This window comes from Ahaetulla prasina, chromosome 8 (assembly GCF_028640845.1).
Source record: "Ahaetulla prasina isolate Xishuangbanna chromosome 8, ASM2864084v1, whole genome shotgun sequence".
Classification (NCBI taxonomy): domain Eukaryota; kingdom Metazoa; phylum Chordata; class Lepidosauria; order Squamata; family Colubridae; genus Ahaetulla; species Ahaetulla prasina.
The window spans coordinates 31,007,576-31,033,265 of NC_080546.1; the positions used below are offsets into that span (position 1 = coordinate 31,007,576).

General features: G+C 36.7%; 1 protein-coding gene across 50 annotated transcripts in view; it reads left to right on the forward strand.

The window, feature by feature from the left end:
- ANK2 (ankyrin 2) overlaps nucleotides 1–25,690 on the forward strand; it is a 323,704-nt gene that overhangs the window by 188,753 nt on the left and 109,261 nt on the right. For 38 of the 50 annotated variants that reach the window (XM_058193726.1, XM_058193679.1, XM_058193688.1 and 35 more), the window contains 6 exons: nucleotides 5,473–5,571; nucleotides 9,105–9,290; nucleotides 10,148–10,171; nucleotides 11,181–11,279; nucleotides 17,606–17,704; nucleotides 25,378–25,476. In XM_058193726.1, the coding sequence (XP_058049709.1) occupies nucleotides 5,494–5,571; nucleotides 9,105–9,290; nucleotides 10,148–10,171; nucleotides 11,181–11,279; nucleotides 17,606–17,704; nucleotides 25,378–25,476 (585 nt within the window). In that variant the 5' untranslated portion in view covers nucleotides 5,473–5,493. The remainder of the gene's footprint in view (nucleotides 1–5,472; nucleotides 5,572–9,104; nucleotides 9,291–10,147; nucleotides 10,172–11,180; nucleotides 11,280–17,605; nucleotides 17,705–25,377; nucleotides 25,477–25,690) is intronic. The other 12 variants (XM_058193680.1, XM_058193682.1, XM_058193701.1 and 9 more) reach the window with 1 other exon arrangement.

Consider the following 25,690-nt stretch of genomic DNA (forward strand, 5'->3'; position numbering starts at 1 on the left):
TAACACAGTAACATTTTTAATCATTCCTAAAAATGTTAGAAATTAGTTCATACACAGCTGTATGTCTAGTGAACAAGGAACTATCAATAGAAATGACCAAAGATATGCTTCTAATTTTTTGGCTCTGTGTCCTAAGGACTGGTCCATGCTTAATCAGTATACCTTTGCAAATGTAAAATACAGACTTAAAATATAGCATTATTATATTTTTATTTTCTCTCAAAGTTTAAAGTTTTGCCATAATAATGAGCAGTATTCACAAGCCATAACTACAAAGTAGCATCTGGAATAATGCTTTCCTACTCACCCACCCCCTTATATTCAGGAAATGCCTTGGTATCTGAGACAGTATTCTTTGATCTATTTTTGTAATTGCTGACTCACACCAGCAAAACAGAAGAGGCCTCCTGTTCTGGAGGGAGGGAAAGAACAGAAAGGAACTGACAAATCTTTAAATAAAGGGGCATCTATAATCCGATAAAAATTATTAATCTGTGCATGATGCTACTGAGGTTCATCATAAAAAGGCCCTCAAGGAATATAAGGTATAAAGTATGTATTTCCTTCAAAGTATACGAAGGCATTTCTACATGCATCAGTATTTTCACAGCATTAATGTGCAATGATCATGTTCCCATGGCAAAGCAATCTCAAGAAATCCCACATGGTTGGCATTTACTTGGGAAATTGGCAAAGTCATTTGCAGATAATACATTTAGGAACAGACCATATGTACACACCAATTTCATGTCTGCATAATATTAGTATGGATAGTCAAAAGCAGGTGTCCACAACTCCTGGGCCGCAGCCCACCAACAGGCCACAGCCTCGCACAAGTGTCAGGCGAGCATGAGTGAAGCTCCATTTACATGAACTGTGGGCATTTGCACAAAGCTCCATTTGTGCAAGTGGCAGGCATTGGTGTGCAAAACTCCAAAACACCAGTCAACGGAACCATCCTTCCCTTCCCTCCAAGCCAGAAAGGTTAGGGACTGGTCTAAAGAGTATCAAACTCTAAAGGTTGAGCCCTCTTCTCTTCTCTTATGGTTGATAAACTGTTTCAAAATGTTGGAATAGCTGGGAAGTTAGTCAAGGAATGTTAATTTTTAAAACCTGAATCAGAGTCCTTTCAACAAAAAACTGCATACATTATTAGGACTAGATTCTGCTTAGGCTACTTAGAGGTGGACAGGTTGCAGCCAAGGTTTACGTATGTAGGTGGCTTCTTTTGTATTATCTTTGGAATTCTATCCAAACCTGCCAGTGTAATTTGCCCAAAATTATCTGGGATGGCTCTAAAATTAAATTAAAATTAAGTAGCTTGGAGACTATAACCTTGCAGAACATTGTGCCAGTAATTATAACTGGTATGCTTCATATAACATTAAGGACAGCTCTTGGACCTCAAAATTTTGGCCATAGTGCCAGTTTGGTATAGTGGTTAAAGCATTATAAAAGAGAGAGACCATGAGTTCTAGTCTTGCCTTGGGCGTGAAGCAACTGCGTGACCTTAGGCCAGTCATTCTCATCCCTAGGAAAGAAGTGGTGACTAATCACCTCCAAACAAACCTTCCCCCAAAAAATTCAGGGATTCTCCAGCAGTCACCAGGAGTCAACAATGACTTGAAGGCTCAAAAACAAATGAACAAAACCCCACATTATCTAGGTAGAATCTATCTTTGAACAGATAAACATTGGTAAGATATACTTACGTAAAATCTGATAGCTAGATTTTAGACAGGGATTATAATAAGCAATTCCCAGTTTGGATGGTTTTCAAACTGCTATTTTGTTGCTAAATCCCTAAATCATTTGTTGCTGGAATACTAGAATGGCATCTTCCATATTTGTGAAGTGCTATCTAATTTATTGTTAGTCATGTTCTACCATTGATGGAAACTATCTTAGTAGTTATTCAAGACTGGGTTCTCTTATCTTAGAAGCTTTTTTACTGTGATATAAATTAGGCTTTCAAGGGTGTGTTATATTTTGTCCCATTTTAATCTTAATGTGGTTCTATTAGTGGTCTATTGTTTTACATTGTTTCTTGATTTTTATGAACAAGTTATTTATAATTGTACGTTGTCTAGACAACTTTCAGGTAACAGCGAGGTTTAAAAAATAATTGTGTTTTTAATGGGTTATCTGCTTTTGAGCTTAAACTGACATAGTATATTTAGTATGGGATGTATACTATGTACAAATACATGTATCTATAAACAAAGTATATTATAAAGTACACAAATATCCACTTTAATTATACTTTATTAATACGCTTGTGATCAGCTGGACTACCGTAAACATCATCGGTCGCTGACTTCAACTTTGCAGATAAGTAATGTTGCATAGATTTGGATCCTACATATTTTTTGCTGCTTCATAGGCAGCAGTGTTACATAATAGAAAGACTCACTGAAGATTTATATTATGCAAAGGAACTGAATGACAAAGGAAGAGAAAACAAAAAAAGAATAGAACAGCATCTTCCAGATACACAATTTGACTAGTTTTCTGCAACAGTATATTAATGGCAACATACTTGCATATATCAATTGCATGCCTGCACAATATTAATATATGTAAATATTATGAATAAATTCATGGAGAAATGGAAGAGTAGAAAGTGGTTTATTAGATGGGGTAGACACATGTACTAATATTAGTAGATATGTCTACCTTTTTTTCCAGATCCTATTTTTTTTAAAAATTCTATATATCTGCTTTGTTGGATCATTACACTATACCTGTGGTACTACATTAATATTAACACCAATATACATCAATAATAGTTCGTTAAATTTGCATGCCACTTGACTCCCAGTGATATATATATATATATATATATAGATTTTCACGGGTATAGGTATGTAGGTCTTGGCGTATTCGGGTCTTTTCCCGTGTAAGGTTGAGAGTATCTTGGTGATGTTTCAACGAGGTCTCACTCGTTATCTTCAGACTGGTGCTTACAGCTTCATTCTTGTGCGAGCAATGCATAGTCAGAGCTGCCGTCTCACTATAAATACTGGTGGAGAGGTGGAGAGTGCTGGCTTTGTTGCTTTAAGCGGGTTGGTTGGCTGTGTTGCTACATCTTGATTGGTTGGTGGAGTTGATGTTTGCAGATTAGTCGGCTGTTTCGTAGCATCCTGTGAGACCTCGTTGAAACGTCGCCAAGATACTCTCAACTTACACGGGAAAAGATCCGAATACGCCAAGACCTACATATATAATCACAAATATATCATATATATATTCCCCAGATGAAATGAAATTATTCCATTTTTTTCAGCTCAGTTATTGGTAGCACTTAATGTTCTAGGCACTGCCAATAGTCATTATAACAGATGTTGAGTTTTTGAATTTTGATCCACTACAGTTGATTCAGAAAATAATGATAGTCTGACTCAGACATTAAATGGCAGGCATTGTAGAACATTATTACACCTTTGCAACTGAAATTTAATGCAGTTCTATCTTAGGAAGAAATCAGCAAGTAAATGTAGCTTGGTTTTGGAATTTACTGCCTACTGATGTAATAGTAAATCATTGCAATTTCTTTTGATTTCTTTTGGTAACAGTTAAGCTTTCCAAAAATGTATATATATATATTGCAAATCAATAATTTGAGAATAACAGTGGTTATAAGTGAATTATATTCTTTCATATTCTATGCTGAGAATTTTGGGTTTTTTTTTAGTACTTAGATGTGGGATATCAGTTTCCATAATCCTTTTAAGAGATATGTAATTCAGATAGGGCCAAGCAACCTGGTAATCAGAGGTGTGGCCTTATTTAAATGTGGCGATGAAGATGGTTTCCTGATGCAAAATTAGAATTTGTAGTTAGATATTATATGTACAATTATGCAGAATTCATTATGTTTTAAAATAAAGATTAGCTTTTACATTAAAAACAATCTGCAGGGAATGGAAGACATTTTATGTATGGAAATAATGTGGTTGGTTTGGTTCTATGTACTTCGAACTTAACGGTTGAGATGTGCTGCTCAGAATTTAATAGTTGTTTTGAATAGATTTTGGATTTGCTGCATTCTCATATTTGAAACTGTTTGAACTCCAGTTTGGTTGGCAAATACATTTTCTTTATTTTTGATTGACATTTTATGTATTAAAATGAATGTCTGTGTCTTTTCATGGTGCATTAAAGTTGCACTTGATATCACACATGCTATGACTGGTTGAGGTTTTTTTAAAAATTGAGCTCATATGGTAGCTAAAAATGAAATGACGTGACAAGCAGAATTCGTTTAATGATGCATTTTTATTACCATAATGTTATGCATTTCCAGGAAATGCATGCTGACCTCAAAACAGAAGTGAAGAACTATGTAATAATCCTGAAACAAAAATAGCAAGACTTAGTGTTCAAAAACCATAATACAAAATCCATCAAGCTGTTCTGAATTCTAACGTTATATGCTCTGTACACAGTAAATAATTTAAAATTATATTCACATTTTAATAAAAATATATTAAAATATACAGAATACTGCATCTATATAACTTAATAAGATGCTCTCAAAAACCAATAAAATATGTATTGCATATATTGCTTTGGGTTTTATTCTTGGATGAATTAAACAAAAAGAATGAAAGTTACTTAGTTTTTATTTTTAATTAATGAGATGCTTCAGTGTCATTTTCAAAGATATACATAAAATGAAAGTAATAAATGTTTTTTTGACTCTGTTAATAGCCTGCTCACAACTCTATTTTGTAAACTGTGGCATTATAAGAATTAAATCTGATAGTTAGGATGAATTGTATTATTTTCAAGCATTCCTTGAAAATATGAATCTTGCACTCCCCTTAAGTCTTGAGTTCACATTTTTGACTCCTGGTTAGGATATCAAATTGTAAAAGTTCTTTTACAGCCCTGTTATAATCAAAACAGTTTTTCCTTATATTATAGTGCCATGGAATATATATTGTTCCATCCCATAAATCTACCATGGTTAAGGTCACTGTTCTATGTTGGACAGTGAGTTACTTTTAATTAAATACAAGCAATAAATAATAGATTTCTTCTTTTCTTCATAAATATTGTAACTTTTAAATTTCTTTCAAGAAATTCCTATTTCTTACAGTATATGCTAAATTAACTTAAGTGCTGCATAAAGATCTGAAGGATATATTAAGCTTTACAAAACCACATAAAGTCTCTAAATCACTACAATCTCATGTTTCATGCTTAATGCATATTTAACAGGGCTCACAAGATATTTACTTTAATAAATTAAATGTTTAAAAGGGTACAACCTTTAAAATAGTTTTGCCAAAAGAAGATTTTATAAGTACCTGATTTTTTTTAGAATTGAGTTGTTTAGTGGAATGTTTTGTTTGTTTTTTCTTTGGATTCTACTTGAGCTTGCTTCACAAATCACATTATTTTGTGTGTCATTTGCTTTGGTTTTTTTAATATTTATGGTTTATATATTACTTTATTTTCCCTTAGAATGGCTTCACACCTCTCTACATGGCAGCGCAGGAGAACCATATCGATGTAGTAAAATATCTTTTGGAAAACGGAGCCAATCAGAGCACTGCTACTGAGGTACAGTATTCAGATCTTCCTCCTCCTCCTCTGCTTGTCCTTTTCTTTAAAATCATGGTTCCTTCTTTATCCTGGTTTTCTTGAAAACACAAACCATACTCAGCACTCAGTTCTCTTTCAGAGTAAGCATTATCAAAAGTAGAGAAAATGGTATAGCTAGTCCTCGACTTGTGACCACAATTAAGCCCAACATTTCTGTTGTTAAATGAAACATTTGTGAAGTGAGTTTTGCCCCATTTTATGCCTTTTCTTGCCAAAGTTGTTACACGAATCTCTGAAATTGTTCAGTTAGTAACAATGGTATTAAGTGAATCCGGCTTCCCCATTGACTTTGCTTGTCAGAAGATCACAGAAGGTGATCTTGGGGTCCCGGGATGCTGCAACAGTCATAAGTGTGAAAAACGTTTGTAAGTCTCTTTTTTCAATCCTCTTGTAACTATTGAAAGCTCACTAAATGAACTGTTGTAAGTCAAGGATTACATGTATGCCAAAGCAATTAAAATCATGATTAAGAAAAAGATAAAAAAGGTAACTCTAGTTTAAAACTCCCAATATATTTCTGCCTTTGCAAACTATCTTGTTTTCATTATGTCTTCCAAATTCTAGGTTAAATATTTCCCAACTGTTTTGATACTGCAGTGCAATGATAACATTTAACATTGCAGAAGTGCTCCTTCATGAATAAATTTATTTACAAAACGATCTTCTACTTTTAGCATTTGTGTAATGTGAAACAATCCCTTGTCGATTTCTTAATTTGTCACCTTTCTTGGTATGCAGCAATCCCACTGCAGGGTATCCAAGATAGTACAGTATTCAATAGAGGAGCCAAGCTTGCCTTTGTCAACAGCTGTTTTGCTATCCTTTCATTGGTTGGATACTGTTCCATTTGACAGTGGCTTTTAAAATAATCCTTTCTGCTGCTGGAACGGATTGAGGTCATGTTACATTGCAGCTTTTTGTTGCTGGGATGGACAGAAGCCATGTTCCCATTGCAGTTTTGCTGGATATGGAACATCGTGTGGTTACTAAGCAACTGGACAGAAACAACAGTGCAAATGAATGAATCACTAGATGATCTTGGTGCCTACATTTCTCTGTTTGATGATGGTGATGATGATAACATATTGCATAGTTATCTCCCCACGTACATTAATTCATTTCTTGGGAGGATATGAAATTGATAGTGCGCTCATATTATGCTAGGAATTAGCAGTTGCGTTATTCTATTTTAAATGAATACATGGAACAGGATGAGATCAATAACACTTTTTCTTTGTTAGTTTTAAAACCACCTACTTTATTAACTGGCATTACTGAGTGTTTCTAGATTTGGAATGAAACCATTTTACTTCCTCTGTTCTTTAAACAGAAGAAAATATATAACCCTAAACCAACAGTTCATTATTAGCTTCTGTTGTCCTAAAACTTCTTTCGCTATATTGCAGTTTGTTTTGAATGGCAGCATAAGGGAAAATTTACCCATACTGGCACTTGCTGGGCTGTACCAACCAAAGCAACCAAAATGGTGGCCCAAACCAGGTACGGGACCGCCTGCTGTTACCTTATGCCTCCCACCGACCCGTACGCTCACACAGAGAGGGTCTTCTCAGGGTGCCGTCCGCCAAACAATGTTGGCTGGCGGCCCCTAGGGGTAGGGCCTTCTCTGTTGGAGCCCCTACGCTTTGGAACGAACTCCCCCCTGGTTTAAGCCAAGTGCCTGATCTTCGGACTTTTCGCCGTGAGCTGAAAACGCATTTATTTATTCAAGCGGGACTGGCTTAAAAGTTTTATTAAATTTTAATTGGGGTTATTTATGAATTTTAGGGTTTTAAATTTTTTAAATTTCGACCATCTTTGTAATATGCTTGGTTTTAAGTTTCTGTTTTAATGTGTATATTGTGGGTTTTAATTATCTGGCTGTACACCGCCCTGAGTCCTTCGGGAGAAGGGCGGTATAAAAATCTAATAAAATAAATAAATAAATAAATAAATAAATAAATAAATAAATAAATAAATAAATAAATAAATAAATCCATTATTAGCTTTTGGTTGTTGTGACACTTCTTTTTTGTTAGATTGTAATTTATTTTAAACATGAGCAGAAGGAAGACTTTGTACATAGTGGCACTTGCTGGGATGTGTGCTTATATATGAACCGCCCTGAGTCCTACGGGAGATGGTGCGGTATATAAGTTTGATTAATAAATAAATAAATAAATAAATATCAAAAAAAGGCAAGTTACAGGTAGTCAAAACAGCATTGCAACTCAATCCCAATTCTTTTTGTAATTACAGCAATACTCATTCAGAAAGGCTGGGGATTGGATCATGATACCGCTTCTGTCATGTTTCTATTTCTGCTCCCACCTTGTGGGTTCCAGTGTTTCCACATAGTTCCTAGGTCTCCAGTCCTGTTTTAATATTCTGTTCACAGTTTCCAAAGGAAAGAAACACATCTTAAGATTAGAAACTATCTGCACTCTTCTATATCATTTTAAAGAACTCCACAAGGCACTTTGGCTTCAGCATTTTCTTACCATCTCCTTTTATGTGTCGCATGAATTCCAATCATAGTCAATATTATATCGCCTAATTCAACATGTCCATGTTCTCTTATATTCTCTGCTTATTTTCTATTATATGTCCTCCTAGGAAACATTCAGTATTTTAAAGTTAAGAAATATGACAAATCTACATTCTGTACATTTAAAATGATATACTTAATTACAATGATATTTGTTCCACCTAAATGATAAATAGAAAGGCTGACTATACATTTTCAATACCTGATATACCACCACAAGAAATGCAGCTATGCCTCATACTTTATTTTCAAATTAGGTTTACTATCTGGAAAAGTCAATCACTGAGGATGCAGTTCCATATTAGATATGATGCAATCAACAATGTGCTTTGATGTGGGATTCTACAAGTAAATATCTCACCCTGAATATAATAAAAATATTGCCCTATTGATAAATGGTGTGATTTGTGCGAGGGCTTTTTATACCAAAAAGGGCCATATAGAATTTGTCTTTCGTTTACTTTTAGACAACTTTTTTTCTAAACTTAGGGTGAATGGTCTCATAAGGAACACTGTGTTTAAAATTGTAATATTACCTCAGTGGTAAGTCAACTTTGATGTGTGGTAGCCAAAAGCACTGAATGGAACTTTTCTTCCAAAGTCATGCCTAGATAAAAGTCTGTAGAGATTCTCAGTCATCCAGGCCATGGTTTTCCCAAAGGTGCTTTTTCAGGCGGCAACTGGACTTTCATGTTTTTTCTTTTGAAGATGTTTCGCTTCTCATCCAAGAAGCTTCTTCAGCTCTGACAGGATAGTGGGGAATGGAAGGATTTATATTCCTTGCAGTCAGCTGGTCATTTTCATCCTTTTAGAGCGTTGGTGAAGTGCTTGGAGGTTTATCTGTGTCCTCAGGGTCACCTGAGTAGTGGGTCCTGGTTCCTGTAGTCATGCCTAGATAGCACCAAACTAGTTTAATGCAGCATCTCTTTTCTTTCCATTCTAACAGGATGGGTTCACTCCACTAGCAGTTGCATTGCAGCAAGGACACAATCAGGCAGTGGCTATTCTTTTGGAGAATGACACGAAGGGGAAAGTGCGACTGCCAGCACTGCATATTGCTGCCAGAAAAGATGACACAAAATCAGCAGCGCTTCTTCTCCAGAATGATCATAATGCCGATGTTCAGTCTAAGGTACAAAAATTACCTCTTTTTCCAGGATGGTATCAAAAACAAGATGTTTCCAAGGATTTTTCCTTCCAATGAGCAGGATAAAGGAATGTTGTTTTTACCACTGAGATTGGAACTGCAACCATTTGCAGCTTTTTGTATGATTCATATATTTATTAATTTATAGTCTATGGCATATTTATAAAATATCTTAATAAGCATACAGCACTATAAAAGCTACTAATATGGATGCTGAATCTGATATATCCAGCAAACCAGTAGTGGGTTTCACTTACCTTTGCTACCGGTTTGCAAATGTGAGCGTGTGCACTCACTACACTCACGCGTACCACATCTGCACATGTTCAGAGCATCTGTGATGATGTCCAGGTGTGTGGGCGGAGCCACCTGCAGCCGCCACTACTGGTTCACCCGAACTGGGTAGAACTGGTAGAAATCTACCACTGCAGCAAACCCCCCCTTTTTTCTTACAGTTGCAAGAAGATATATAGACTTAAAGGCATAATTCATTCTTCAGATACCTTTTTCTTGTTTTGGTTACCTGTGGTTTTTCAGTACCTTCTATCTTTGAAAATGAAATCCAATTAATACAGTGGTTTAGATTCTGAAATATAAAATTTAGACTTTTGATTATTTACTAGGGGGAAAACAACTGTTAAAAAGTGTTGTTAAGTAGGTTTTGGGCTGTGTAATCCATGGAAATGTGAGGTTCCATACACTGACATTAGAAATTAATTATGCGTATCAGGAGTTTTTCCCCAGTAACAAGATTGTAATTCATTTTAGTGAAAAAGTGAGCTTTCTGTCATTCTACCAATCCGTAATATCTTTCCTCTTTTTTCCAAAACACGCTTCAACAGATGATGGTGAATAGAACAACTGAGGTACCAACACCAACAGTTTTGTTAACCTATTCTTGCCAGCCCGTTACTGAAAATCATTTCATCCCTACCCACCCCACCACCGCCATTCCATACAGTTCAGAGTGTATAACATTTCATTTTTATGTACTCTTGGCAGAAATATATACTCTCTCTCTTTTATTTTATTTTGCTTTGTTTTTTGGCTTTGAGATGCTCAAGATTTTTTATTTGTTTTTCATAGTAGAGTAGGGAACTAAAATAGTGGCCCTGCAGAGGAATTATTAAGTATAGAACAATTGCCTATAACATGAATTTATTTCTGTAGCAATGTAAATCCATTCCAAAATATTCATCTGGACAATTGGTTTGGATTGTTTATTGCTTGCAAATGGCATTTTTAAATTTTTGAGATTCTTTTCCCCTTCGTAATTTATTATGTTTTCAAGTGCTGGGCAATTTAATATACTGAAATCAGTGGAACTCTGTTCCAATTTAAAAGTATTCCCAGCTCAGAAGAGCTCAGATTCTATTTTCCTAAAGAAAAAAATGATAAAAATGTCCACAATTGGACGTTGAAAGCACTTTACAGAAGCTAACTCTTAATTTCACAGAATTGCTTTCTGTAGACAACTATGGAAATTTGTCACAGAAGATGGCTAGCTAAGCATGGACATCTATAGTTTATCAACTTTTGGATCCATATTTTATTAAACACATCCCTCACTTTCTAAATTATATGGAGAGTCAACAGGTAGCATGGCAGAATTTGATGCAATACTTGATAAGAAGTATAAAAATATTTTTTTTCTCAGAAAACAGAGAAAATGAGTTTTGCATGTGAACTAAGAAAAATGAATAAATAATGAAATGAGCAAATAAGAATCCATAACATTTAATTCTTGTACAATTAGAGTAGTCCAGAAGTAGAAGAGTAATTCTGGCTTATAGTGTTCAAATTTTAGTTAACAATTGTCTTGTGGGGAAAAAAAAAGAACTGGATTTTCTAATTAGCACTATTTTATTTTTGCAGAGTGGCTTCACACCTTTGCACATAGCAGCACATTATGGAAACGTTAATGTAGCGACGCTTCTACTCAACCGAGGGGCTGTTGTAGACTTCACAGCAAGGGTATGCATTCTCATCTTCTGCACATAGAAATGACAGTGAATTTTCAAGGAAATTTTCATTAAATATATTGAAAAAGAAAGAAGAAAACAAGGAAGGAAATAAGGGAGGAAAGGAAAGAAGGAAGGCAAAGAAGCAGTAAATCTATTCACAGATTTGTTTATTTAAAGGCAATGATTCTTCCCCCTCCTTTCCCTTAGAAATAATATCATGTTTCATAGTTAGAAAATAGTTGACTGTAATGCATTCATTATATTTTTACAGGGTACCACTATAAATGAACAAAAAATATATCTAATACGGGTAATTCTTAACTTGAGCCCAAAATTTATGTTGCTAAGTGAGACAATTGTTAAACGAGGTTTGTCCCATTTTACAACCTTTCTTACCATAGTTGTTAAGTGAATTACGGCAGTTAAGTTAGTAACAAAGTTGTTAGGTGAATCTGACTTCCCCATTGACTATGCTTGTCTAAAGGTCACAAAGATCATCACATGACCTCCCCCCAGGACACTGCAACCATCATAAACATGAGTCAGTTGCCAAGTGTCTGAATTTTGATCACATGACCATGGGGATGCTACAATGGTCGTGTGAAAAACGATCATAAGTCACTCTTTTCAGTGCCATTGTGTTCTGTTTCCCTCCCCCAATACTCCCAATAAAGAGTCAGTCAAAGGCCTCCTCTTCTACTTTATTTACATAGATAAATGTCCTGGCCACGTCTTCCCACGGGCCTGCCAAGTTTCTGGAGATAACGAGGAAATTATAGATAAGGCCAGAATTACTCACGAATATATTCTTCCCTCCATTGATACAGTTTGCCCGCGCAAATTCATTGCTTTGTCCAAGACAAAAAACCAGGAAGTCCCGCCTCCTATTTATAGTCTCTGCAGATGTCCATTATTCCTTGGTTTTATCCCAACGCTGTTTCTGCTGCGCGTGCCGGTAACGTCTGCGCAGTCTTGCATCACTCCAAAACTGTTCTTGGGGCGTTGCCAAATCAGAAGAAGGCTCCAGAGAATCAGGCCTTGCTGGCCCCTCCTCCTCCCTTTGAGTGGGTGCCAGGGAGGGAAAGGGCCCAAGAGAAGCAGGGCTTGCCAGGTCTTCTCCCTCACTTTCTGAATCATCCGAGTCCAGGAGTCCGGGTCCAGGAACCTGGGTCACAACACATTGTAACTTTGAACAGTTACTAAACAAACTGAAGATTACCTGTATTAATATAATAGGTATATTGCATCATTTTTAACTGATCTCTATTTAAGTTAAGAATTGCTATGAATTGGGCATTTGAGAAAAAACGTATGGTATCAAAACCAAAAGCTTTATTAATCTATAGCTGTGATAGCAAACCTATGGCACATGTGCCAGAGATGGCACGCAGTGCTCTCTGATGGCACGCGAGCTGTCTCCCCAGTTCAGCTCTGCTGCGCATATGCACACATCTCCCGCCAGACAGCTGATCTTCGGGTGTCTGCCACACATACGCAGGAGGTGGGGGCGTGTGGGGAGCACATGTGCGTGGGAGCGGGGAGCGTGCAGGGAGTGCGTGCACAGGGACAGGGTTCATGCAGGGGCCGCACGGCGCATGTGTGTGGGTCACACATGCATTGCATTTGGGGGTTCAGGCGCATGCACATGCATTCACACAGGCACGCTTTGGCCACTCGATCCAGAAAAGGTTAGCCATCACTGATCTATAGCATGCTTACCTCGACAGATTTTAACGCGCCTGCTGCTTTCACTCAGTCATCAAGGTGTTGCTTGTTCCACCCACATTGCTGACAGATGAAGATGGAAGCAGACTTTCTATTATGAAAGCTTCCTTTAAATTTTTGCAGGCACGTTGAAGCACAACTAGGATAATATGTGGAGAAAGACTTTGGGAGGACTTGACCAAGGCATCATGTCAAGGGAATGGTCAGATAAGAGTCAGTATTGCCCACAACTGAATAACGAGTAGGGCAGGAGGCTTAAAAGGCACCTTCCATAGTGTCTCTGCCTCTAAAGCAGGCAGGGATGGGAGGCTTGCATTTTCAGAGTTGAGAGATTACCATTGAATCACAACCAGACAAATTAATTCTACTTTATTGTAAAGCTATGTTGATAGAATCTAGCGGTCTCCCAGTCTTTCCCATATATCATCATGGCTATAACAATTATCTCAAGACAGTAAATTGGGAAAGTTTGCTTTATTAACCCATTTTTCCCACATAGGTCTTCATATGGATCATGTTACTTCTCTAGGGTCATGTTACTGTCACTTCATAATTTATTTTGTTCTCACTATACAGTGATTGGTTTGTTTTACATCAGCACAAGATCTAAATCCACTAAAGCTTATCTTAAAGCTTATCTAGAATGCTATATTTTGAGGAAAACAATTGAATCCTTCATTTATCTGTATGAATCATTTCATGATGATCAAATTCACCTCATTAGGACACCAAACTAACTCTTATTTCAGCAAGAATAAACATGTTCTTATTGCAGGAGGTCTTAGAAATTATTGAATTATAATTCTGTGATGACCAAGGCTTTTATGTTTTAACTACTCTTGATAAACTGGTTTGTATTTTTTTAAATAGATATTGGCCTTTAAAGAATAATAACCTCGAATAAATTTAGAAATATTTTCAACAAGCTGGATAAGTATTTATATAAAGTTACAAATGTGTGCTCATTTCTACTTTGTCTAATTCTTGAAATCGTGCAAATAAAATCTTACTTTTTAAAAAACGAGAACAACAATACAGCTTTTCAGCTGGAAGTCACCTGCATCCTACATATTCTTACACATAAGTTTTATTTTATTCAGTAGGATTAATTTTGGAGCAGATAAGTATACACAAGATTGTGCTGTTAATTTTGAACATCTTATAACTCACCATCTAACTATTTTATTTATTTGTCATATTTAGACACTACTTATATCTCCTTCACAGAGCAGCTATTATTAACTGTCTGATAGTTGCATGGGCTCAGCTCAAATGTTTTTCCCCTGCTTAATTTCTACATCTTGCTAGGATTGGTTTTCTTCATATATTTAATTTTTTTCCTTTTATTTCCTACCATCATGCTAAATCTTTACCTATTATTCATGAATAGGAAATGAAGCAAAATCCTCAGACCTCTTTAAGACATTTTAATGCAAATAATTTGTTATGATAATTGGCTTCATTGTTGTTGCGTTACTGTGTTTATGTATTTAGGTATTTGATAGAATATAAATATAGCTATGAGGGTCATTTTGTCTTTCATATTGTTCGTTTGTGTATGTCTGCAGCAAAACTTTTGATGTTTTGATCTTTCAAAATTTTAAATAGAAGTGCACTGCAATATCCAAATGTATATTTAAAAGAGTATGTAAAAGCAAATATTTAAAAGCACACGTAATAATTAGATGTTTATTTGCATGAACCAATAGAAATGTGGACATATATCATTGCTTTTATTATATTTAATCAAGGTTACTCTAAGCCTTAATGGTAAATGCTATTATTTCTTTACACATCTAATTAATCTGAGTACACACTTAAATGACACAATTATCATCCTTTTCTAGTTCTCAAGAATTATTATTATTGTATTATTAAATTTATATAGCTCCCCTTCTAATGTCTGTGGCTCTGGTAGGTACACACAATTAGAATAGAACAGAACAGAACAGAGTAGAATAGAATAGAATAGAATTTTTTATTGGCCAAGTGTGATTGGACAGACAAGGAACTTTTCTTGGTGCATATGCTCTCAATGAACATAAAAGAAAATATACATTAAAATAACAACAACAAAAACCCAAAACAGTTAAAACAACAATTAAAACAGCTAAAGCTATCCTAAAATAAAAACCATAGGAAAATGCATTCCAAACCTACAAACAATATCATTCAGTGAACTCCATATTTCTTGGAATCTCAGCTTTGATGACAAAATAATATTTTAAGGGTCTTCCAAACAGACAATGGGATTTGGAGTTCAGATAATAGAAGAAAATGCTTTCCTTCTGGGTCACCTCCTTGGGGATGGGATCAACCATCCTGCTGGATCTGAGGGGGTGGGGAGGTAACTAGATAGAGATGTCTCTCAGAAGACTTGAAATAGGTGAAATACTAGCAGGTGGTACCATTAACAACTTGCGCATTATTTATTTTAGTTATCCTACACCCATTTCTCCAGGGTACGTTTGAATGCCTCTCTTCTGCAATCATGAATGGCAAAAATAAAGGAAGCTCTGTAACATTTAGACATCTAACAAACCCTTGATTATGTTTTTCGAAGTTTTATGCTTTATATGGAACTATGCTTCAGTGATTTTTCCTCTAATGGAAAAGGTTGTCTGGCTGTCTTGGTCAAATTTTATTTTAAACAATAACAGACTAACGGTATTGGAAGGGACCTTGAAGGTCTACTAGTCCAACCTCCTGCTCTAGCAGGAAACCCTATACTTTTTAAATTTTTAAGTTGTGTGCCTCAGTGGTGGGTTTCAAATTTTTTTACTACCAGTTCTGTGGGTGTGGCTTGGTGGGCATGGCAGGGGAAGGTTACTGCAAAATCCCCATTTTCTCCCAGTCAACTGGGACTTGGGAGGCAGAGAATAGATGGAGTTGGGGCCAGTCAGAATTTTTACTACCGTTTCTCCAAACTACTCAAAACTTCTACTATTGGTTCTCCAGAACTGGTCAGAACCTGTTGAAACCCACCTCTGGTGTGCCTTATTCATGACCCATGGTTTATCCAGAAAGAAGTAGATTGTACAGTAAATTGTTTTAACACTATTTTATATTTTGGGATAACACTTGGTTTATTTAAAATTATCTTGTTCTAGTCATACACTGTAATAAAGGAGGATGTTAAATAACCTCAACTGATCTCGCAAAAAAGGGTTGGGCCTGGTTGGACTTGATGGGAAGGTATAAGGAAATCCCAGGGCTAGGGATTAGAACTCTGATCATCAAAACACATTCTTTTATAAACCTTCATTCAGAGTACTTGGATCCAACATTTTTCTAACGAAGCAAGCAAGCAGTGACAATCACTTCTGCTGCATTGCTTAGAAAACTATCCAGATCTTGTGTCCCCCTCCCACTCCGACGACCGGGTCCAGGAAGTCCGTATCAAGCATGGCCACGAAGCCTCTGCAGCTTTGCCAAATTCCTTCCAGGTTTTTCAGGGCAGGCAGGAGTCCAAGTTATGACTTCAGCAAACTAGATGAGATTTTGCTTGACTCAAGGTTGGAATGCCACAAGCAGGTCCTTTATATAAGCTGTGGGGTGTGGCTCCATGACTCAGCATTTATCAGGCCTGCCCCTCCCTTCCTTCTGCTGGCGTCGCCTCTCAGATCTCGGAAGCGAGGATCCTCCCACTGTGAATTCTCTTCAGCTGGATCTGCTGTCGGTAATTCTAGCATGTGGCTGGCTCTCTGCTCACATGCTGTAGGAGTGAGGTTTGTTTGTTCATTCCTGACATCCTGTCCAGGCATGGGGTCAGGGCCGGGGGCTGGAGGCATGACAGGCCATTCATCTTCATTATCAGACTCTGAGTCTGATAACAGGCCCGTGTGTAGATGGGAGGGGCCCGGCTGAGGAGAGGAGGGAGGACGAGGCACAACAGATCTGTTCATATCATTGCCGTAATCTTAGCGATGATACAAACAACTTGAGAGTCTTTTTACCTTTATTAATTGTCTGTTCATTCAAATAAAATGCTAAACATGACACAAGATAAATGTTATGTTTCTAATACATATCTCTGTCAGAAATATAACAACATTTATGTTGTGTCATGTTTAGATAGCCATACTATATACCAGGGGTCAGCAGCCTGCGGCTCTGGAGCCGCATGTGGCTCTTTCATCCCTCTGCTGTGGCTCCCTGTCACTCAAAATATGTGCCACAACCGCCAATGTGTGATACCTGCCGGCATGCAATTTATTGAGCTTTTCGACCCCTGGTAGACCAGTCATGGATAAATCCAAGAAAAGAAAAGTTTCAGAAGAAAACAGAACGTTCAATTCAACTACATGTGCTAGTTCTGTGGCCTCTCAGGAAATAGTCAGGCATGGGGAAGGTTTTGTGGCTCCCGGTGTTTTCTTTTCTGTGGGAAATAGGCTCTTTCAGTGTTTAAGGTTGCTGACCCCTGCTATATACCTAGAGTTGGGTTTTCATTGGCAGCCTTTATGAATCAGATACAATTGTTTTTAAATGTTTAATGTACTCTGTGATACATCCATGTTTATATTCTGTACTGTTTTGTGTCAAAATGCAAAACCATCCCCATTGAACGTCTCCAACCCCATCATGCTTTTGTTTGTTCTTTTCATGGTGTAGAATGGAATCACCCCACTGCATGTGGCTTCCAAAAGGGGGAACACTAACATGGTGAAGCTCTTGTTGGATCGTGGAGGGCAGATCGATGCCAAAACCAGGGTGAGTGTTTTATTCCCTGAATGTATGTTCTCATGCATTTAACATTTTTGCTTGGTAGGGGCTAGAACTCTAATCATCAAAACACATTCTTTTAGAAGATTTTTTTTTTATCTTTGTGAGCAGAAGGAAATTCACACAGTGCTATTTTATTCATTTTATTCATGTAAGAAACCCTTCTATGGGTGTGTGTGTGTGTATGTGTGTGTATCTCCTTCCATGAGTGAAAATTCTTTTTTTTTTAATAGATACTTTTTCTGTTTTGGCTGTTACGTACTTTGAAAATGAATTTGGGCCTTTTGGCTAAGATCAAGTGTAGCATTTGTTCTTATCAGAAAACTATTCTGAAAAAAGTACTTGTACAAAGTTCCAATTCTCTGTTTTTCATTAAAACAGCCTAAATTTTTTTTAAGCTACTGTGTGAAAAAGATGGTACTGGGGTTTTTTTTTTAATGCTTTAATTTTTCAAAGTGTGCCGACCCTTGCTTTCAGTTTATAAAGGAAAACTTTGGATTAAACTTCAATCCATTTGGATTACTGCAAAGTGTTCTACATGAGACTCCCCTTGAAGAGGTTACAGTTGGTCCAGAATGCAATGGTGCATGCAGTGCTACATTGCACCCCTATCAAAAGTTGCACCAGCTCCATGTTTTCTTCTGGGTACAATTCAAGGTGCTAGGTACTATTTTTAAAATCTCACATTGTGCGGGACCAAGTAATCTGAGGGACTCTCTCTGAGGCTATCTTTCTGTACCACCAGAGTGAATTGGATAGGAACACTCCAGTTCCTTTCCCTTAAGCATTGCCAGCTTGTGAGACCTTGGCAGTATGCCTTTTCCATTTCAGCCGCTGCTTTATGGAATATTTTTCCTGTTAACATCCAATAGGTTTCACGCTTCTGTCTTTGCCTAGAGTGCTTAAAACTTGGCTCTTTCCCCAGGCTTTGGGATAGAGTGAGGTCTACCACCAGGGAAGTATGGCTTAATGACAAGATCTGGTTTGTTTTTTTTTCCTGTTTGTTTCCAGTTTGTTGTTGTTGGCTTTACATGATTTTATTGGTTGCAAGCTGCCCAGAATTGTTTTAAGATAGTGGCTATACAAATGTTTTGATTTAATAAAATAATTCTGCTAAAATGTGGGTTTACTTTAAACTCAATTATGTTTAAATTCTAGAGCAGGTTAATAGAACCCATTGAAGATAAGCCTCAAGAAAATGATCTGGTCTTTAAAGTTTCCCTAAAAGCTGACAGTGAAGGTGCTTTAATGAAGCTGTGGGGAAAGTAAGCTCAAGAAGAGTTTTCTGCAGCAAAGTCTGATTAACTTGTGCTACCCAGCTAAACAGCTGTTGAAAGAGACTGGAAAAGAAAACCCAGGGAATATCTACTTCTATAATGAAGATGAAAGATTTATTTAGGCAGCTGATATAGTAACTATCAGTGGCCTTTCTAATTCAGGATTCTGGGATATGATTACAGTAGAAGTATTCTAATAGATCTAACATTCCATAGTTTATTTTTTTCTTTCTACCAAACAGGGAACAATACTTGATGAAAATACAATCGTAGATTCTATGATTTCCGTAAGATTACTCTTCTGAAAAAGATTTTAAATGACTTTATTGTTTAATTTTATCACCCACATCAGATGAGAGTGTTGCTCTGAACTGCCAGCAAAGAGACATTGATACCTGAAAGGACTGGCATCCAATTTGCATATAATTTGCCTATTTTTCAAGACATTTTTCAGTGTGGGAGATTCCAGAGTTTTGGTTTCATTTGTCAGTGTCATGTGACTGTGCAATATCCTTGTGTCCAACTTTGATTCAGCTTGCATCATTTTTGTTCCTTGCTTTGTCTACTTTGTCATGGTCCTATGTGAGTGAATAATGATGATTTGCATAATTTATAATATAAAAGCCTTACAGCTAAAGATATGATTGTTGAGTAGAAAAATAGAATACATATTGCTGAAATGGATTGCATTAGTAACTACAGGAAAAACAAGAAAGAAAGAGTCTTGTATCTCTTTTATCATTGTTGCTAGGAGCCCCAAAAATCCAGTGTAACTCAATCAAGTCAGCAGTGTCCAAAAAGTATTTGTAAGGGACAATCAGTTTTGCCATGTCACTATTCAACCTCCCTCACCCCAACAGCCAAAACTTAGAAAACAAGAAATTATTTTTATTCTGTGACAGAAAGATACCAGGTTGCTAAAACAAAACCATAAAAACAATATTGATATTTTAACTGTAAGGTAAAATCTAATAAATTGTGAATGAATATAGACTTGGCTCAGAAGGGAAAAAGGAATAAGAATAACTAAAGGAGGAGAAAAGATTATTCAGTCAGGGAAAAAAGAAATGGGTGAGCAAGAAATCAAAAATAACCTTTGAATTTTTTTTGTTTAAGATATAATAGAAATTGATATGCTTCTAAGATTCCATTTTACAATTTTAGAGGTAGAAAGAAATTGGCATGCTTTCAAGCTTCCATGCATGGTTAGACTAGCATAGAAAGGTGAAGCTTACACTGCTAGGTTGCCTGCTAAACCAGGGGTCCCACTACGGGGCCACAGGTCAGTCAGAACTGGGCTGTGCAAGCGGGGGGCATTCACACATGCACGCATATCCAATTATGTGAATGCTGGTGCTCGCACATGAAGCTCCATTTGTGCAGATGCTCACACATAGAACCATCCCTCCACCACCTGTCCACCAAGCCAGAAAGGTTGAAATGCTGTGCTAAACCACTTATATCTATCTAAGTCAGCGGTTAGATTCTAAGTCAATTACAAGATAAACCTTCATTAACACTGGTCAGCACAAACATTTCTCCTCAAAGCAGACCTTTTGAGACCATGATCTTTGGTACTAAAGTTGACGTTAGATCACTATTCGGATGATTACCAAGTTGTAGGGCTACAGGAATTGACAAAATAGCGATAGAAATATGGCAAGCAATAGAAGAAGAATATATAAGGATTCTAACCAAACTGTGCCAGGAAATCTGGAGAATAATACAATGGCCAGTAAGTTGGAAGAGGTCAATCTGCATACCAGTATCAAAGAAAGGAGACTTAGCAGAGTGTGTAAAATATTGTACAGAGAACCCTACATGGAAAGCAGATGTTTAAAATGGCTAAGAAACACGTGTTGTTATTGTTGATGCATGCTAAGTAATTGAGAAAGCTGAGAAATACCAAAAATAAGTCAGTATATGCTTCTTCATTGACTATGGAGAAGCCTTTGATTGTTTCAATCATGTTAAGTTCGGAAATGGGCTTAGAAAAGTGGAAATCACACTGTTCTCCTGCAAAACCTATATACACAAGTCAGGTCAGGAAGCCACGGTATAGACAGAAAATGGTGAAACAGACTGGTTCCAGGTCGGGAAAAGATGAGGCAAGATTGTTTATTTTCCCTTTATTTTTTTGACCTATATGAGGAATATATATTAAGGGAAGCTGGACCAGAAGAAGATGAGTGTGGTTTTGAAATTGGAAGAAGTGCCAGTAACCCACACTATGCTGATGACACTACACTGCTAGCTGAAAACACAAGGATCTCCAAGCTCTACTAATAAAAGTCAAGGAGCACAGTGAAAAAAAGTGTCTACGTATACAAAAAACAGTCATACAAGTAATGGTTTTTCCGCTTTTGTTTATCTTCTCTACTTCTTAGTATAAAAAGTATTTTCTGATAAACATTTGATAATTACTAACCATATTAAAAGTTTTGCCTGTTACATGCCTGTTACATGCAAAGTTTATATGCCTTAATGGGATTTATTACAATACTGTGTAGCCTTTGCTTACTGGTGGGAGACATAAAAGAAGACTAGGACATCAAATTATCTGGGCTCTTTAGCACAGACTACTTCTATTAGTTGAGAAGCTAAGAAGTTGACACTGTGTTTCACTTAATTGCAGAACACAATTCCAGATTGTACATGGATTAAGACAGGGGTGTCAAACTCGAGGCCTATGGGCCAGATCTGGCCCACAAGGTGCTTAGATCTGGCCTGTGGGGCCATCCTGGAAACAGGGATCCGCAGTGCATCTGCCGGCAAAAACCGAGCTCATGAGGGTCGGCCTCCTGAACTCCGTTTTCGCTGGCAGAGGGTTGCAGGAGGCCGTCCTAGCCGAAAATGGCCGCCACAGGCACCCCCGTCATAAGTGATGTCAAGCTGGCCATGCCCACCCTGGCCATGCCAACCCTTATGTGGCCCTTAATGAAATCGAGTTTGAAACCCCTGGATTAAGAGATGACCCCAGGTGCTCTATTTTTGGTAGAAGATTGCAAGATTGCCCTTTTGTATGAATATTATCAGTTATCCCATGGTGATAATGGTGTCTATTGATTTTTCCTGGGCTTTTGGAGTTTGTGTCTGGTTAATGGATCAGAGCAAAGCATTCAACTTTTTCTAGTTTGAGATCTGCTTAATGGGACATTCTCTGTCTTCCATGAGTTATGCTACAGGTTGAAAAAGAAATTTGCTGCCTGTGGCCTGAATGTAAACAGATCTATTTTTATAGTTGAGGACTACAATAAAGTAGGACCCTGGAGCACACGGGGGACTGTACTTCCATTCAAATAAATACATGCATGTTCTCCTTCAGACTTCCAACCGGTTGAGAGAGAATGGTAGAGGTAATATGTAAGTCTTACTTTCTACTTAGGTTGATTCTTTCACATATGCAACTGAATATATGAACAGGCTTACAGCCACTATGGTTTTCCTTTAAACTTCTTCCTTCAGCGTTAGGGACCGAAACAAAGAAACAGAAAAGTAGCTAAATTTTATGGGAGGGGAGGGGGCTTCTCGTATTTTAGTCAACAGTGAAGTGTGTTATTACAAAATGCAGTTAGTTTATATGGTATTTGGGCAGGAATAATGTGTAACAGTTGAAGTCCATTTAGAAATAGAAAATTCTCCATACAATGGTGTGGCTTTCCATGAGGAGCCCTGCCTAGCCATTGATGCTAAAAGTGGATTAACAAGCTATTATGTCATCCAATGCTTCAGTGCATTTCTGGGATTAAGAAACTGATACCTACTTTCATATATTATGACTTGCTTTATTTCTGTGGTGGGAAAATTTAGCAACCTTTAAGAGTACCATCCACTTAAGTACATATAAAACAGTACACACAGCTATTGGTAATAAAGTGACATTAATATTAATGGGTTTTAATTTAGTTAAAGTTACAGTTTTCAGGACTTATTTATTTATTTGTTGCTTTTAAATAACAGAAAAATAAAAAAGGAACGAAACGAAGAGATAATCATGATAAAAATACATATATTATCAAAGAGAAAAAGGAAAACAGGTGCTTTAAAAAGGTGATAAAAATACAACAGAGAAAAGGAAAAAGAAACAAAGTATAATGTATTGCTTTAACAGTAAACAGTTTCAGTTTTATGTATATCACATATATATACATACATCATGTACACATACATACCTGCAAGCATATATATGTGTGTGTGTGTGTGTGTGTGTGTGTGTGTGTATTTGCTCTTAAAAGAGTAAATAAATTATAACCTAAAGAGCTCAATGTGCTGAACTGGTTGAATGTTGACCTACATAGATCATTATTATGTTTGCAGTGTCCGCAAAGATAACATAAAGACCAATTTGCATATTTGTTTTTTTCCCATTTATTTAGCAGTGTTGTGGCTGGTTTATTTTAAGGCTTTGTTGTTTTTCTATTTTCTATCACTTGTTCTTGGTTATCCAGAATCAGCAAATGTTTTACTGGCTTGCCTTTTGATAATTAACAAATAATTACCGTGTTTCGTGCTAGAAAAGCCTTTCATGCAATTTGAGACAGGATCTTCTATACAAAAAAAGAAAGGAAATTAAAAAATGCAAGGATCGTGTTCTGATAGCAAGTTTATCCAACAATGCTTACATGCTCTTTAGTCTTCCTTGGCTGGCATCTTTTTTCCTATTTTATATTTTTTATTTATTTAGCATCAATATGATGCCATCTCAGTCTTAAGATTCTGGGCCTCTCTTTTGACATTCTTATTATCCTTTTTTATTGTTCCTTTCCACAATTTTTGTTACCATGGAACAAAATACGTCCATGCATTATTGTATAAAGCTGACTTCACATGGTCTCCTGGCAATTTGCAATTTAACTGTAAAAAGAATAAGTTACAGGTAGTCTTTGATTTGCAACTAATATTGGGACCAGAATTTCCATGGCTAAGTAAGGTAGTTATTAAATGAGGCTCACCCAATTTTATGCCCTTTTTGCCATAGTTAAAACTAGATCCACACATTTTCTGAATAGTTTTTATCCCAGAGCTATAATTGCACTCAACAATGAACTGAAGGGCCACCATCAGTGAACTGTTGGACAGCATTACTTGGTCTGTGTGGATGCTTGAGTGGTTGAGGGGTGGGGAATTTTGGGTGGGTGGGTGGATGTCTGGTGATTTGGCTTGGTCTCTGGGTGTTATGTGAATTTCGTTGTATGGGTATACTGTGTATATATGTACAATGACAATAAACTTTACAAATTAAGCAAATCTGGCTTCCCCCATTTTCTTTGCTTGTCGCAAGCCAAATGGGAACCTCACAAATGGCAATCACATGACTGCAGGATGCTGCAGCTGTTATAAATATATGATGATTGCCAAGTGCCTGCATTTTAATCACATAAATTAAATGCGGATGCTTGATGATCGTAAGTGCTGGTTGCAAGTTACTTTTTTTGGTATCACTGTAACTTCAAACATTTGCCAAACAAATGGTTATAAGCCAAGGACTACTTGTACAGTATTCCATGCATAACGAAATAGCAATAAACAACTATCTCAGATGAACAGAATCCAGCTACATAAACTTTAATTTAAAATGTCTATGGAGATTCTCAGTCATCCAGGTCATGGTTGTCCCAAAGGTGCTTTTTCAAGAGGCAACTTGACTTCCTTGTTTTTCTTCGAAGACATTTCGCTTCTCATCATGACAAGGGAAACATCTTCAAAGAAAAACCAAAAAGTCCAGTTTAATTTAAATTATAAATTAACATTTCTGAATATCAGTTTTGTTTTTTTCTTGCCAAAACTGCCAGGGAAGTACTAGCTATTCCACAGGAATGGAACACAAACAGAAGCACACTGTCTTCTAAGCTTGCATGGAGTGCAGGCCCTCAAGCATCCTAATTTGGAATGCATGTGTCCCAAACTGATCCACCCACACTTCAGAAATAATTACATATTTTAAAAAGATTTTTTTATAATTTTCTATTACATAGACAGATTGGGTATTTCTGAAGGAGACATATTCTTAATGATATTCTTTTCATTGCTAATAGATTGCAGTTGGCATATAGAAATACATATAATCTTTCCTAACAGAACTATCTCTCCTAGCAGCAATTCTGCACATGAGTGAGAACTATTACTAGATTTAATATATAGAAATATTTGTAATTTAATGCCAATTTCCTAATCTGCATAAACTTATTAATGCCAGTGCTATTGCTCCCTGATTGATGATGGACCATTTCTGAGAGTTCCCTGTTGGAAGGAACCTAAAGCAAATACTTCATAATTGCCACTAAAGATCTAATTTTACTGCAAGATTTGTATTAGCAGTACAGTCAAATGATTGTCTGACTCCAATATACAAGAGTATTGTTTCTGTTTTTGCTGTTTTCAAAGGATGGACTGACTCCACTGCACTGCGCTGCACGAAGTGGACATGACCAAGTTGTAGAGCTTCTCCTGGAACGAGGTGCCCCACTGCTTGCCAGGACCAAGGTGTGTTTACAGTTCAGACTAGTATTTTAAGGGAGTTAAAAGTTAGCAGTAAAATAAATAATAATTAGTAGAGAAATTGATAAAGGTGTAATCAAATATTTTAAAATTCATACATCTTTGCTCTCGTATGTATCACGTAGTTATTTATTTTCTCATTCACTTCTGTTTCTGCACTGCTTCCATTGCTTTTTATGTAAAATGGCATTCAATAAAC